The sequence below is a fragment of the Ischnura elegans genome, chromosome 4, assembly GCF_921293095.1.
Source record: "Ischnura elegans chromosome 4, ioIscEleg1.1, whole genome shotgun sequence".
Taxonomy (NCBI): domain Eukaryota; kingdom Metazoa; phylum Arthropoda; class Insecta; order Odonata; family Coenagrionidae; genus Ischnura; species Ischnura elegans.
The window spans coordinates 4415832-4429577 of NC_060249.1; the positions used below are offsets into that span (position 1 = coordinate 4415832).

General features: G+C 40.1%; 1 protein-coding gene across 1 annotated transcript in view; it reads right to left on the reverse strand.

Moving 5' to 3' along the window:
* Positions 1-5877: 5877 nt before the first annotated feature.
* LOC124157003 (zinc transporter 6-like) overlaps positions 5878-13746 on the reverse strand; it is a 33036-nt gene continuing 25167 nt past the window's right edge. Inside the window, exon 9 of the mRNA XM_046531455.1 lies at positions 5878-7146. Within this exon, the coding sequence (XP_046387411.1) occupies positions 6724-7146 (423 nt within the window). The 3' untranslated portion in view covers positions 5878-6723. The remainder of the gene's footprint in view (positions 7147-13746) is intronic.

Here is a 13746-nt window from a genome sequence, read left to right on the forward strand (position 1 = left end):
TACTACTATATAACCCATGATACAGCATTTTCACACCACATAAGGTTGGTAACTAGTTTGCCAAAAAAATGTCTTTCTCCTCTGTGTTAAAAATTCCGCACCCCCTTCTGAAGTTCTCTCTGCACACAAGATCAATTTCCCATGCCTTGACGATTTGTGTAAAATGTTTCCATAGAGAACATTGAAAATATTTGGCAGGTTAGGAGTTCTTTCTTTACTATCTCCTGTTTTTTTCTGCCAAGGCGATGGCAACCACCGTGTTATTTTCATCCTTACGAGTACCATTGTTTTCAATATTACGTAAACACCCACCAGTCTCATTTACTGACGGGATCATGTCAGTAAAAACTTGGTTGGCACACAAGGCAGGTTACATTCTTTGCTTTTAGGCCGCCAAGAGCTGACCAGGACCGACAGGGATTAGACCGGTCTGACAAAATTAGGGTCAAGCTGTAGGGCGACCTAACTAAAGGAATGCATTGAGGAAATTCATGCCCATATCCATGATTAAAATTCTTACTCATATATGATCGATATTATCGACAGTTCTCAATAAATAACCAGATACGCCGGTGGCTGAAATCTTGAGAAACCACCTGCATGAGAAATGATTGTAATTCACAGTGGCGAAACCATGGGGAGGATAGATCCCCCCAAAGCATCAGAGAAATAAAAAAATTATATTCAAAACTAATGTCTAGTTTGGGCATAAAGTAAATTTTCACGTAACCTTTCAATGAAACCCAAATTTTTTGTGCCAGAATTGTGTAAAATGTATTTGCAGTCATGTCATTTTTACAAAATTTTCCCAAAATGGGAGGTCACCCTTCCCAATCCCCCAAAACATATTCCTAGTTACGTCCACTGGTAATTCAATAGATAATCATCGTATTAAAATATCCAGAACTTGGTCAAGAAAATATATGGGAAGTTACGTAATTAAAACCACCAGAGCCTTTTTTGCAGTGGATGTGCAAACCACAATTAGCCCAAAGGATCGGGTAGAAATAAATTGAAATGGGAACTCTTTTACCCTAAATAATCTAAAGAATTGTGATAATTATATACTTATGACCGAGATAGATGTAAAGCATGTCCTTAAAATTTTTAATTTCGCTCACCCATTGTTCCTCTATACTGTATTTTTTCAGGTTACAACAAGTGCTTAACACGTAAAATTATGCAATTGTTTTCTGTTTATCAATATGTATTAGTGTTAATCGCTGACTTCACAACCGTCTGCAGGCCTTTCGGCATTGATGGAACTAAATTTTCACATTTATGAGGCCATCATCGTAATGAATTCCACCAGTAATAGACATGCACCCACAGCGCCTCTACTGTTTTGGTGCCCATCAGTTGTCATTATTTCCATGGTCATATGAATGAGCCCGCCTTGGTGTTCTTATATCCCTAGTGGTAAAATCAGAATGTGAGGCTTTAAGATTTCCACATAGAAATATTTCCGTATGGTTACTCAAATACAGTGCACTCCCTATTATCCGTGCTAATGAAAGGGGGAGAGGCGCACGAATAATCGGAAAACACGGATAATCCAAACGTTAATGTACGGTCTTGTAATTTTCATAATTAACGTAACTCAAACAATCTATCATTACTTACGCGCATTGTCTTTTCATTTCGATTGCTTTTTTTCGGAATCGTTAAGAGCTGTCTCTTCCCGACCGCCATTTTTTCGCGGTGATAACGTGATTTTGTTCGTATTCCGACTGCTACTTCACCTGGTTTCCGAAAACCATGTGACCGTGGCTACGAGTTCACGATTTCAGAAAATTGGTTTGCACAAATGCTTCGAAACCACTGGGCGACGTCGGAAACCATACTGACAGGCACCATGCCGAGTATTCACGTCTCGCACAAGTTGCCCGGGATGCAACTGCTGTAGGACGCGGATCCATAATCACTGTGCCCGATCCCGCACCGCGATGCCTGGAAAAGAGGAGCACGGAACTCCCATTAACTCCCTCCTGGCGTGCGCAGAAGCGGTTATAGGACTTAGGCAAATTGTCTACGCAGGCGAGTGCTTCGCTATTGTTGACTCTACTTCCACTTGTACTGCAATTCCCTTCCTCTCCAGATTGGCCTTCACTGGCAACGGCGTAAACATGCCTGAGTGCGACGGAATCTCCGGTTCCCTTGGGCCGTATCCTAGTGAGAAATGGATCATCGAATCTACGTCGATTCGACGACTATAGATCGATATGTGGTCGACGTCGATTTTATTTGTTCAATCGACGTTTTTTCGACGTGTTATTCTCATTGGCCAGCGGGGTCAGCGTGTTGATTGGCTGAGGGGAGAACTTAGTGATGTAGTTTAAATGTCTTAAAAATAACGGTGAGACGCTATTACAATATATGTGTCTTAAATAAGAAATATAAAATTAAATAATTATTTTATTTATCCATAAACATTAGTTTTAATCTCCGAGAACAATCTTTGATTCCTTTTAATTCTGTAACTTGACCGTTGAAGTTCGATTGCGTGTATCAGTTGAGCTGTTAGTCGTCATGCTGTTAGTTCCTTGCAGTAAACTCGGAACAGAGACATTCGGCGCCGTATAGAAAATTTATTGTCGCATTTATTTTGCGCGACAAACTTTGCTAGCTCTAAATCCTGTTATTGGTATTTAAAATCCTTCTGAAACTTAATGAGCTTTTGGATTCGTATTAATCATCGAAAAAGGCATTCCGTCGCTTAGTAAAGACAAGCTTCACTACCTCTTCCATACTTCGGAATCGGTCTGCTTTTGGACCGCTGTATGACAGGTAGGATTAGCTTCCCCTATTTAATGTGTTCAAGATTTCCATTTTCACACATTTGCCACATACGCCGTACCTTCTATTTGCGTCCAAGTTCTTACTTCTTTCCTGCGTGGTATGTGATATGCACAAGCTTGGCTTTGTGACTACGTTTACCTCATTTCGATACCTTTATACTCGCGTCATAGATGTCAACACCTCACATTTTTTCTCAAGGATTTCTGATTATTATTGAAGATGAATACGAAGGACTTAAGATTACAAATCACCACTATAAATTTATTTCAGCCTTCATTTGTTTAGACTTTTCGTGCTCGATTGAAATACGTCGTTGGCGCAGCAATAGATCTATGATCATCGGCTAAGCCGAAAAGATGTATATTTCCGCAATTATTAGTAGGAATCGCAGGTAAAAAGACGATATCTCGTCGACATAGAAAACTCGTCGATGGTGTCGACGTCGAAAACACGTCGATTATCGGACCATATAGACATCGATCGATGTGTTACCATCGACGTTTTATCGATGAGTACTTCGACGTCGAATCGACGTAGATTCGATGATCCATTTCTCACTGGGGTATTCAACCGCATGCGACGCCACGGCAATTACTGCGCATTTGCAATATGAAATACACAATAGGGTAGTTTCCTTCATCAAAGAAAACGAAAGGCATTGATTGCGATTCGTTACCCACCATTAGTGTATTCATAACATAAAAATTATTTGGTTTTAGAAATACCTGTTTAGACGAATGGCAAGGGTCAATTTTATCATTTGAAAAAAGGCCAGATTGGCGCCCATGCGATGCCACTCCACGAGACGTCACAGGGACCTAGTTTCTATACGAGTAGATAGGAGTTTTACATCGCCTGAGGTTACCAATGCATGCATGAGGCACAGAGCTCAGGAAAACATGTCTTAATAATCACCTATTAAAACTGGCTAAGGTCGGAAAGTTTTCCTCGTTTGATAAGGTATTAATAATCCTTATTTAAGCCAAGTGCTACCAGCTAGCATGGTACTCTGCTACCTTCTAGCATCCGCGCTCAGAGCCTCGCCCCACGGTCACCTCACTTGCGGCAGCGGGAACCAGAACGACGTCACACGGGATTTTTCCCGGCATTCATACTTAGCCGTCGCGTTTTCGCGCGCTTGAAATTTTTCCCTTTTCATTTAATCGCGAAAAATAGATATCGTCATTTTAAAATCTAAAAGCGTGAAATACGTACTCCAGGAGTAATAATCTTTTGATTTCGGCAATAAAAAAATAATAGGAAACCACCCTAATAAAGATCGCAAGTAACACTTCTCTGAATTTACGAATGATAAACCTTTGAAGAATCTTCTAAAACTAATGAAGATTTTTTTTCCTGCGATGATCGTTGTCTACAATGCTTGAGCAGACGTCCAAGTTAACTTGAAACTTTCCGTGTCAGTAAGTACATAAAATAATTCCAATTTAAGATGGGAATTCTAGTGGAAATATTAAGCCCGCTGTAGCATTGTGTTTATAAAATGCAAACATCTTGGTGCTTTTTCGTCTGACATTATTTATTATAGAGATGGCAGAAAAATTTGAAGGACCTTGAACTCAAGAGCTGATAATCCACAGCCGGATAATCGGGAGTCTGCCCTAATATTAAAAAGTTGAAGGAGTGAATGATATTCATGCTGTCTTAAGTGTCATATGACCGAATTTATTCATATTATTCGAGATATTGGGTCATATTTATTGAGAATTGTCAATACTATAAGCAGCAATTTTACTCAACGGAGATTTGACAGTAATTAGCGTCTAGGAGATACAACCACTGCCTCTGCTTATTTCCTCTCAGCGAATGAAACCTGTTAGCATTAGAAATAATAGTTACCGTAGACAGATTCATGATTTTAATAAATTTAGTCGTTTAAAAAATTCAGTATTAACTTTTTCTAGAGACGTTCATCGATCGTGTTGATGTCATCTTTAAAAAATGAGAAGAAGTATGATTATTTAAGAATTGAGCCCTCCCTGAACTTCACCGCAACTACCACACACAGAATTGACCGACTTGGCTATAGAGCCATGTCTTTGTGAGACATGAATGGTTTGTATAAATATATGCATCTATAGAGAGTAAAAACCTCACCAAGTATGTACCCCGGAATAAAACACTCCCATGGCTCAACGTGCACATGAATTCCTTTGGTCCATCTGCTTGAGCTTTCTGCCCTGGTATTTGAATGCTGTTTCCTCAGTGCGGTTGAAACCCCATCTGTCCTTGTCGACTCTTGCTGCAGAAAATCAAAAGATGCAGCCTGCCGCATGTGCCAACCCAACAAAGTTTTCCCCAACCTGGCTCAATCAGTAAAACAGATCTTGTGGGTGTCTAAATAGTATTACTGAAAACCAGTGGAGTAACTATGGGGGGGGGGGATGAGGGGATAGATCCCCACCTAAACCTCAGCGAAATAAAAAAAATATTAAACCTAATGTCTAGTTTTGACACACACTAACTGCATCCACTTATAGTTAACTTTTCAGTGCCGAAATCATGGAAAATGCATTTCCAGGCTTGTCATTTTTGAAAAATTTTCCCAGAAACATTTTGCTGGTGGGGGGCCATTACAGGCCATCCCATGCCCCCAAAGCACATTCCTAGCGACGTCACTGCTTAAAACCACATTGCAAAAAAGAAACAACCAAAATTTATTCTCTCTCTTGGCCTAACACGTCTAACACAATTAAATATTTTTCCAAACCAAACCAGACTACTTAAAAACTTACTTTCCCAACACCAAATGAAATTTTAATAATATATCATGAGATTATGGTTCTAAAGTGCTTGAAAATTAAATTTTCAGGCAAAAGCAACTGATTTTTGGTCCAAAATATGTACATACTGACTTTCCATTCATTTCTGCACAAAAATTCACTTCTTATGATATTTATCTGGGGCAATAACCAAGGTTGATGCTATATTGGAATTACATATACGTATACATATGCAAACAATTGCAAAAATTCATCCATAGAAATGATCATTAATATTTATACAAAATCCATCTGGAGACGTTTGATTATAGGAAAAGACCAGACACAGAGGATGATGTCCATTTGAAGCCTTTGGTTCAGCATGTTTTATTGTTTTTATCGAAAATTCTCTTCAGTGACAGGACATCTGACAATAACTGTTCAAAGGAAAGTATAATGTCAAACCACTGAAAATGTATAATTTAAAATTTACCAGATTATTAATCATACATGCCTAATAAACTTCACTCTTCCTTGTGTTATAAAATCTACAATGGCAAGTAATTTCCACATTGTAATCACATTATGATAGACCTAATCACCTCCTGCTAATTGGGTAATTTTTGATGATGGATTACTCCCTTAAAAATTACACCACCATCTTTAAATGTTCGGGATAATTAGAGAACACGCTGCTTACATAGAGTACAAAATTTTCTTGCACCTCAAATTTGCTAATTTAATCTCAACATTTTCTCAGATACACATTTTTATTAGAGAAACAGGTCAAGGTTGACATCATTCTGTACTACAAATTTCAAGATGATAGTGTAAGTTTTATAGGAGTAATTTACCACAAATAAAAGACACAATATGACCGGTGGTCCTGGTGAGTGAGAGGTATTTAAGGCAGAAAATGAAACAAATCACATTTAACAAAAAAGAATGTGATGAAAAAGAATGCACTACACCATGCTTAGCACATTTTTCTCCAGAATATAAAACAAACAGTTTCACTCAACTGGTTTCTAGGAAGGAAAAAAGGACTTGGACTTCAATTATTTCAAATGCAGCAAAGAGACACAAAATATCCTTCATACTCAATGTTTTGGTAACATCAATTCTTTCCAGGAAGAAATTCCATCCCGTGTAGAAACAGTTGCATTATCCTTAAAGAGTCAAAACTTCTTCCCTCCTCCTACTACTATCGATCATGATGGCCATTGGATTTATCTTCTAGAGTCCTCACATTGGTCTCCAAGGCAACACTGTTTGCCGACATTGGCACAGAGTTCTCAGGTGCAGGCAAGAAGGTATTCATCCGCATCGGCCTGAACATTGGAGATTCGACGACAGCACTGTTTGAGGTGGGGCCCAAGGTCTGGAAGTCCCTCCCATTGCCACTGGGCCCCGACGACGCACCCATCTTGACAAACACAGAGTTGGCGTGGTGTAGGGAGGGGGAGGTGAGGGGAGGGATCGAGACTACAGGCATCCCCCTCGACCAATCGTCTTTGAACACTTGCACCGTGAGCACCGGGACGAGGCGAGAGAGGCAGGTGACCACCTGCGCCAGCACCAGCTGCTCGTCTGCCTCACGGCGGATCCTCACATGCAGCGAACCAGCCTTAAACGAAAATGAGGATAACAATTGCTCATTAGCACACACATGCGAGACCACAAAACAATGAATTACTAAGTCATTGTTGGTTGCTAAAAACATTCAAAAATTCAGAAAACCTAGCAATAAAGCTGTTTATTCATTAAGCAGCCTTGTAGTTCCCGCTCTGAAGTTTTAATACATTTCAACCTGAGATGACCTGAAAAATGGCTCTGATAAATATCTTCTTCTGTTTATGAGTATATTTCATTTAGACTTAATTTCCAATACATAGAGCCAAAGTCCTCAAGGATACGAATTCCCGACCACTTCTAGACATGCCGGAGAGCTGAAATTTGGCACACGTGCCTGGGACCGGAAATGATTTGGAGGAAATATACGAAAACCAGAAGTTTATGTCACACTTCATTGCTAGGACAAAAAAAGGCGGAAACCGTGTGTTACGGCAATGAAATGGATGGAAATGGACGTGAGTGACTGAGTGGTGCCCCAGAAGGGGATGGACCCCGTTTGGGGTGTCCGGGCAGGGGATTGTATTGTAAGGAGTGCCCCGGAAGGGGAAGGGAGAGGAGACGGTGTTATGAAAGGAACGACTGCGCAGTCAGTCACAAGAGAGCGACGGTCAGTGGAAGGTGCTTGTTCCACAGCATACGAAAGTTTCAAAAACACTTTGTAACGACGAAATCAAACAAATAAATACAGTCCATTTTTAAATCTAAAAACAGTTTATTTATGTTGACATGCCGAAGGTGCAACATAAAATTGGTCCTTCGGGCCGGATTGAGATCAACTAGAAGGTTTTTCGTTCGCATTTTTCAACGCGCGCTGCGACGACGCCATACAGACTCAACCCGGGATAAGGATTGCATCATCTCGGCAGCTTCCTTCTGCATCGGCGAGACGGCCTGGCGACGGACATCACTTGGCAGTAGAGTGAGTGTGGCTCATTTATTCCTTATTCCTTTCTTGAACAATCATTTCCTCAACCATTCCTTTGCACGCATCTTTCTTTAATTATGGATTGTTCTGAACGTAAGAACCTCATTAAACAAAGAGGAATTGTCAAGGCAAGTTTAACAAGAATTCGCACATTCATCAATTCATTTGATCAGTCATCCAATCTGAATTCAGTGCGTGTAAGATTAGAACGTCTTCCTAAAATATGGGAAGAATACGATGAGATTCAACGTAAATTGGAATTGAACGACGACGAAGATCACAGTGGTGATAGAGAAGCTGTCGAGGAATCTTACTACGAAATACAAGCAAAGTGTTTGTCATTAATTGAAAATTTAAATCCACCGACACCACCATCGTCACACGTTGCATCAGATAGAAGCGAAGCGACGTCTGCGGCAGTTGCCAACTTATCACGGCTGCCAACCATTAAAATCCCCACCTTTTCGGGTCTAGTGACTGAGTTCATGCATTTCCACGACACATTTCAAAGTTTAATAATAAAAAACGAATGCCTGGACAGCATCCAACGATTTCACTATCTTCTAAGTTCACTTACAGCAGAGGCAAAGGCGCTTATAGAAAATCTACCCGTGACAAGTAACAACTTCAGCATAGCTTGGGAACTCATTTGCAAAAGGTACAATAACCCTAGGCTAATTGCTATAAATCATGTTAGCTCATTGCTTAACTTACCTCACATTGGGAAGGAATCTGTACGTGATTTAAGACACCTTCTCAATCAACTAGTGAGCAACACGAACGCCATAGAAGCGCTGAATTTAGAGACACCTATTCATGAAATACTAATTTCGCAAATAGTGTTGGAAAGGTTGGACCACACTTCGAGAAACGCATGGGAGGCTCAAACGGACACCCATACATTCTCAAGATTAACTGACTTAATTTCTTTCATCGAAAAAAGGTGCCAAGAATTAGAAATTGTGGATTCAACTCACACAAAGCAAACGAGATCAGCCCCCACTCAAGTAAAGCATTGGTCTCATAAGCAGGCGTACGTTGCTACGAATAATAAATGTGTGGCATGCGGTAATGAACATTCTTTGTACCAATGTCCCATGTTTCGCACCCTTAATGTCCAACGGAGAACAGATATGGTAAAAAAGAATAGATTGTGCTTCAACTGCTTACGTCCAGGTCACAATCTTAGTCAGTGTACTTCCAAACATTGCCAGAAATGCAATATGAGGCATCATACGCTTCTTCACAGAGTTTTCATCAGGAATCAGGAAGAGGAAGGTACAAATAGTACTCTAGATCATCAGTCTGGCATGCAACCAAAGGAGGTTAGCTACAAAAGATCATCAGATTCTTCGTCATCAGAGAACGTCAAAACCTACTGCTCAATGAAGGTTCAACCAGATACTCAAGTCCTTCTTTCCACTGCCATGGTGAGGATACGTGACAGATATGGAAGATATCAAAAATGCAGAGCATTGCTAGATTCAGGATCACAATCAAGTTTTATGACTGAAGCATTGGTTCAGCGATTAGGATTAAAGAATATCTTGTATGATGTTAGGCACGATGTGGTGGAAGTTCGTAATATTGTTGAAATGACACATTGCAATATTTCCACTTATAGATTTATTTTACACTACGCGTTTCGTCGTTACAGCGACATTTTCAAGTGTGAAAAAAGTCTTAAAGATTTTCCTTATATATCATAGTGCTTGAGGGGAGGGTGGGAGTAAGATGGAGAATGGGGTTTGGGTGACGAGAAGCGAGCATATTGAAGGCTGTGGGATTAAAGAAGTTTCGCAATCACATATCGATTCAAGGAATTAGTTCATCAAATTCAGAGACTAAATATGCCACTAATGTAGAAGTTTTGTCTTGTACAAATGATTACAAGTTCGATCTAACTTTGTCAATTCTTCCAAGAATCACTGGAAATATTCCTTCAGTACATATCAAGAACTATGATTGGGGTATTCCGACCGATATTCAACTCGCTGACATCAATTTTCACACACCAGGGCCAGTAGACTTATTAATAGGTGCTGAAGTTTTCTTCCATCTTATGCGACCAGGAAAAAGAACAAGAGTAGGAAATTATCCCGTTCTTCAGGAAACGGCGTTAGGTTGGATTCTATCAGGACCAACTCCAGTGGTCGGCTCTACCAAAACAACACGGCAAACATTTGTGGTGAGAAAGGAAGAAGGTCTGGAGGAACAACTTAAAAGATTTTGGGAATTGGAGGAATTACCTTCCACACTAATGTCTCTGGAGGAAAGGCAATGCGAGGAACACTATCAAGTGAATACGATTAGAAATCCATCGGGAAATTATATGGTGAAACTTCCTTTAAGGACCGATCCTCAGCAACTAGGCGAGTCCTATAAAAACACTCCTCATCGCTTTCTGCAACTCGAAAGGCGACTAGAAAAACAATTTGATCTGCGACAGCAATACAATACTTTCATGTCCGAGTATGAATCCTTGGGTCATATGAAAAAACTTAAGGACATTCGCTTGTGGTGGAATGGACCAGTTTGGCTATCAAAACCTACATCCTCGTGGCCGTCATTATTGCCTGAAGTTTGCAGCAATAACGACATTCCTGAAGAAAGAAAATCAAGGTTGACTCATCACATTACCACATTAACCACCACAAAGATGAACCCATTTGTAACGATCGAAAACTACTCCACGTTGTCGCGCCTGCAAGGAACAGTTGCATTCTGTCTTCGTTTCATATCCAATACCAGATGTTGCAAATCAAAACGTAACATAGGAACTTTAACTCCTATGGAGAGAAGGGATGCCCTTCACTGTTTAATAAGGATGATTCAGCAGAAAGAGTATCCTGATGAGTATCATCAATTAGAGACCTCCGGAGAAGTTAAGAAGGGAAGCAAATTAAAAAATCTCAGCCCATTCATCTGTGGTCACAAGTTAATCAGGGTGGGAGGAAGATTCAGAATTCACTCATGTCATTTGAAAAACGTCATCCAATCATCCTACCAAATGGGAACCATTTAACTCATCTAATAATAAAAAATGAACATGAAAGACTGTTACATGCCAATAGCCAGCTACTTCTTGCATCTCTTAGGGAAAATTTTTGGGTAGTCAACGCCAAGAGTGCAGTAAGGAAAATAATTCACCGTTGCATTACTTGCTATAAGCTAAAGGCAGAAGCAACGCATCAGTTGATGGGACAGCTTCCTCAAGCAAGAGTCAAACCTTCTCGCCCATTTCTTAATAGTGGAGTAGATTATGCAGGACCAATCTACATAAAGCATGGCTCAAGAAGAAGTAAAACGAAGGTGAAGGGATATATATGTATTTTCATTTGTTTGGCAACTAAAGCCATTCATTTAGAATTAGTGAGTGATCTAACGGCTGATGCATTCATAGCTTCACTTAAAGGGTTTATAGCCAGAAGAGGGCTTTGCTCTGAGATCTGGTCAGACAACGGAACAAAATTTATTGGAGCTGCACGCGAAATTAAACATCTCATGAAGTCCGAACAATTCAAAGAAGTGGTCGGCAGCGAAACATCCAAAAGAGGCATCAAATGGCACTTTATTCCCCCTAGTGCCCCGCATTTTGGAGGATTGTGGGAAGCGGGAGTGAAGTCAATGAAGTATCACCTTCGCCGCATTATGGGAAACTCTTGCCTTACGTTCGAAGAACTGTATACTCTGTTAACACAGATAGAAGCGTGCCTCAACTCAAGACCACTCCTTTCCCTCTCAAATGATCCCTCTGACTTAACCTATCTCTCCCCAGGCCATTTCCTCATAGGAGAACCTTTAACAGCCATTCCTGAGCCAGACTTAACATTTAAGAAAGTAAGCTTGACTTCCAGATGGCATCTTTTGCAGCAGCAACTCCAACATTTTTGGCACCGATGGTCTTCTGACTATTTATGCCAATTACAGCAGCGTGGGAAATGGAGCCACCGCCACTGCAACATACAACCCGGGGCAGTGGTACTCCTGAAGGAAAGCAACGTTCCACCTCTTCAGTGGATGATAGGACTCGTGGAAGTGGTACACCCAGGAACTGATGGTGTTGTGCGAGTAGTATCAGTGCGAACAAACTCAGGAGTTTTTAAACGTCCAGTAACGAAAGTGTGTGTTTTGCCAATGGACAAATAAGTTACTGTTGTTTTTTGTAATTTTAACTTTTCATTCAATTTATTCTGCTATCTCAGTTAATTGTCTCAGTTATCTCAGTATTGTGCTATGTATTCAATTATTTTTTGGTAAACCATTTGTTTACAGTGGGGGGTACGTTACGGCAATGAAATGGATGGAAATGGACGTGAGTGACTGAGTGGTGCCCCAGAAGGGGATGGACCCTGTTTGGGGTGTCCGGGCAGGGGATTGTATTGTAAGGAGTGCCCCGGAAGGGGAAGGGAGAGGAGACGGTGTTATGAAAGGAACGACTGCGCAGTCAGTCACAAGAGAGTGACGGTCGGTGGAAGGTGCTTGTTCCACAGCATACGAAAGTTTCAAAAACACTTTGTAACGACGAAATCAAACAAATAAATACAGTCCATTTTTAAATCTAAAAACAGTTTATTTATGTTGACATGCCGAAGGTGCAACACCGTGCATTCTCTGCGGACAGTTTTTCGGTTTTTCATTAAATGAACCCAAACCGTACATGCTACGAATGAGGATTCTATGAGGATGGTTTTCGTAAACTTACTTAGAAAGCTGATGAATGTTGCACTGTTATTTTTTCAGTTAGATTGTGCACAACGTTACAAAAAAGCTGTATGAAAATAGAGGTTACACAAAATTTTCATACTTTCCGCTGCCCTTGGCGTAATTTTGTGATTTGGATGACGAAAATTATTATGTACTATATATGCTCACATGGCCCTCAACTACAAGTAAATAACTTAAGTTCGCTATCGTCCTCCTTCGTTTCTGACATAAAAATTAAAATATTTCAAAATCACCGAAAATTATGATTTCCAAAAGATAAATAAAAATTTCATTAACTATTCCTAAAACGATTTCTTTTAAACTTTGCAGTTACTTGAAGTACTGCATTACATTTCAAAAAAAGTAAACTTTATATAGATGATGTCATCGATTTTTCGGCAAAAAAATAAAAATGGCGGACACCATTTTTTCTGGGGAGACATTAGCTATACTCCCAAAATGTGGATGCCATACGAGGGATTTTTATTAATTATGAATTTTAATGAATGTGACCATATAACCTCGTTATTCTTCAAGTGGGTTTTCCCGAGCATAGCTGCGATAAATCCGTACAATAATGTATTTCACAAAAAAAATTGCATTCCCTGCCTTACTTTGTGCTGTCATCAATTACTTTGTCTGTTGGGGCAGCTGAGCGTCCCTTTCCCTCCCACCTGACCGACGAAGCCGATACTTGAATAAAAATGGATTGAACACCCACAAAATTAGATGGCAAAGCCAGATCCGTGGATAATGAGGAGCATTGCCCCTGGCAGAGCAGGCACGGAGCTCCACGAGTTTTTTCTTGACATTGATGTTTTGTTTCTTGACTTTTAATTAAAATATATTGAATTATTGCGTTATCAAGACCTTGAGACATAGAGCCCTTGCCATTTCTGATGAAGATAGCATGGAAAGTGAAATGGAACATCTTATTTCAACTTTAAAAGGAAACGGATA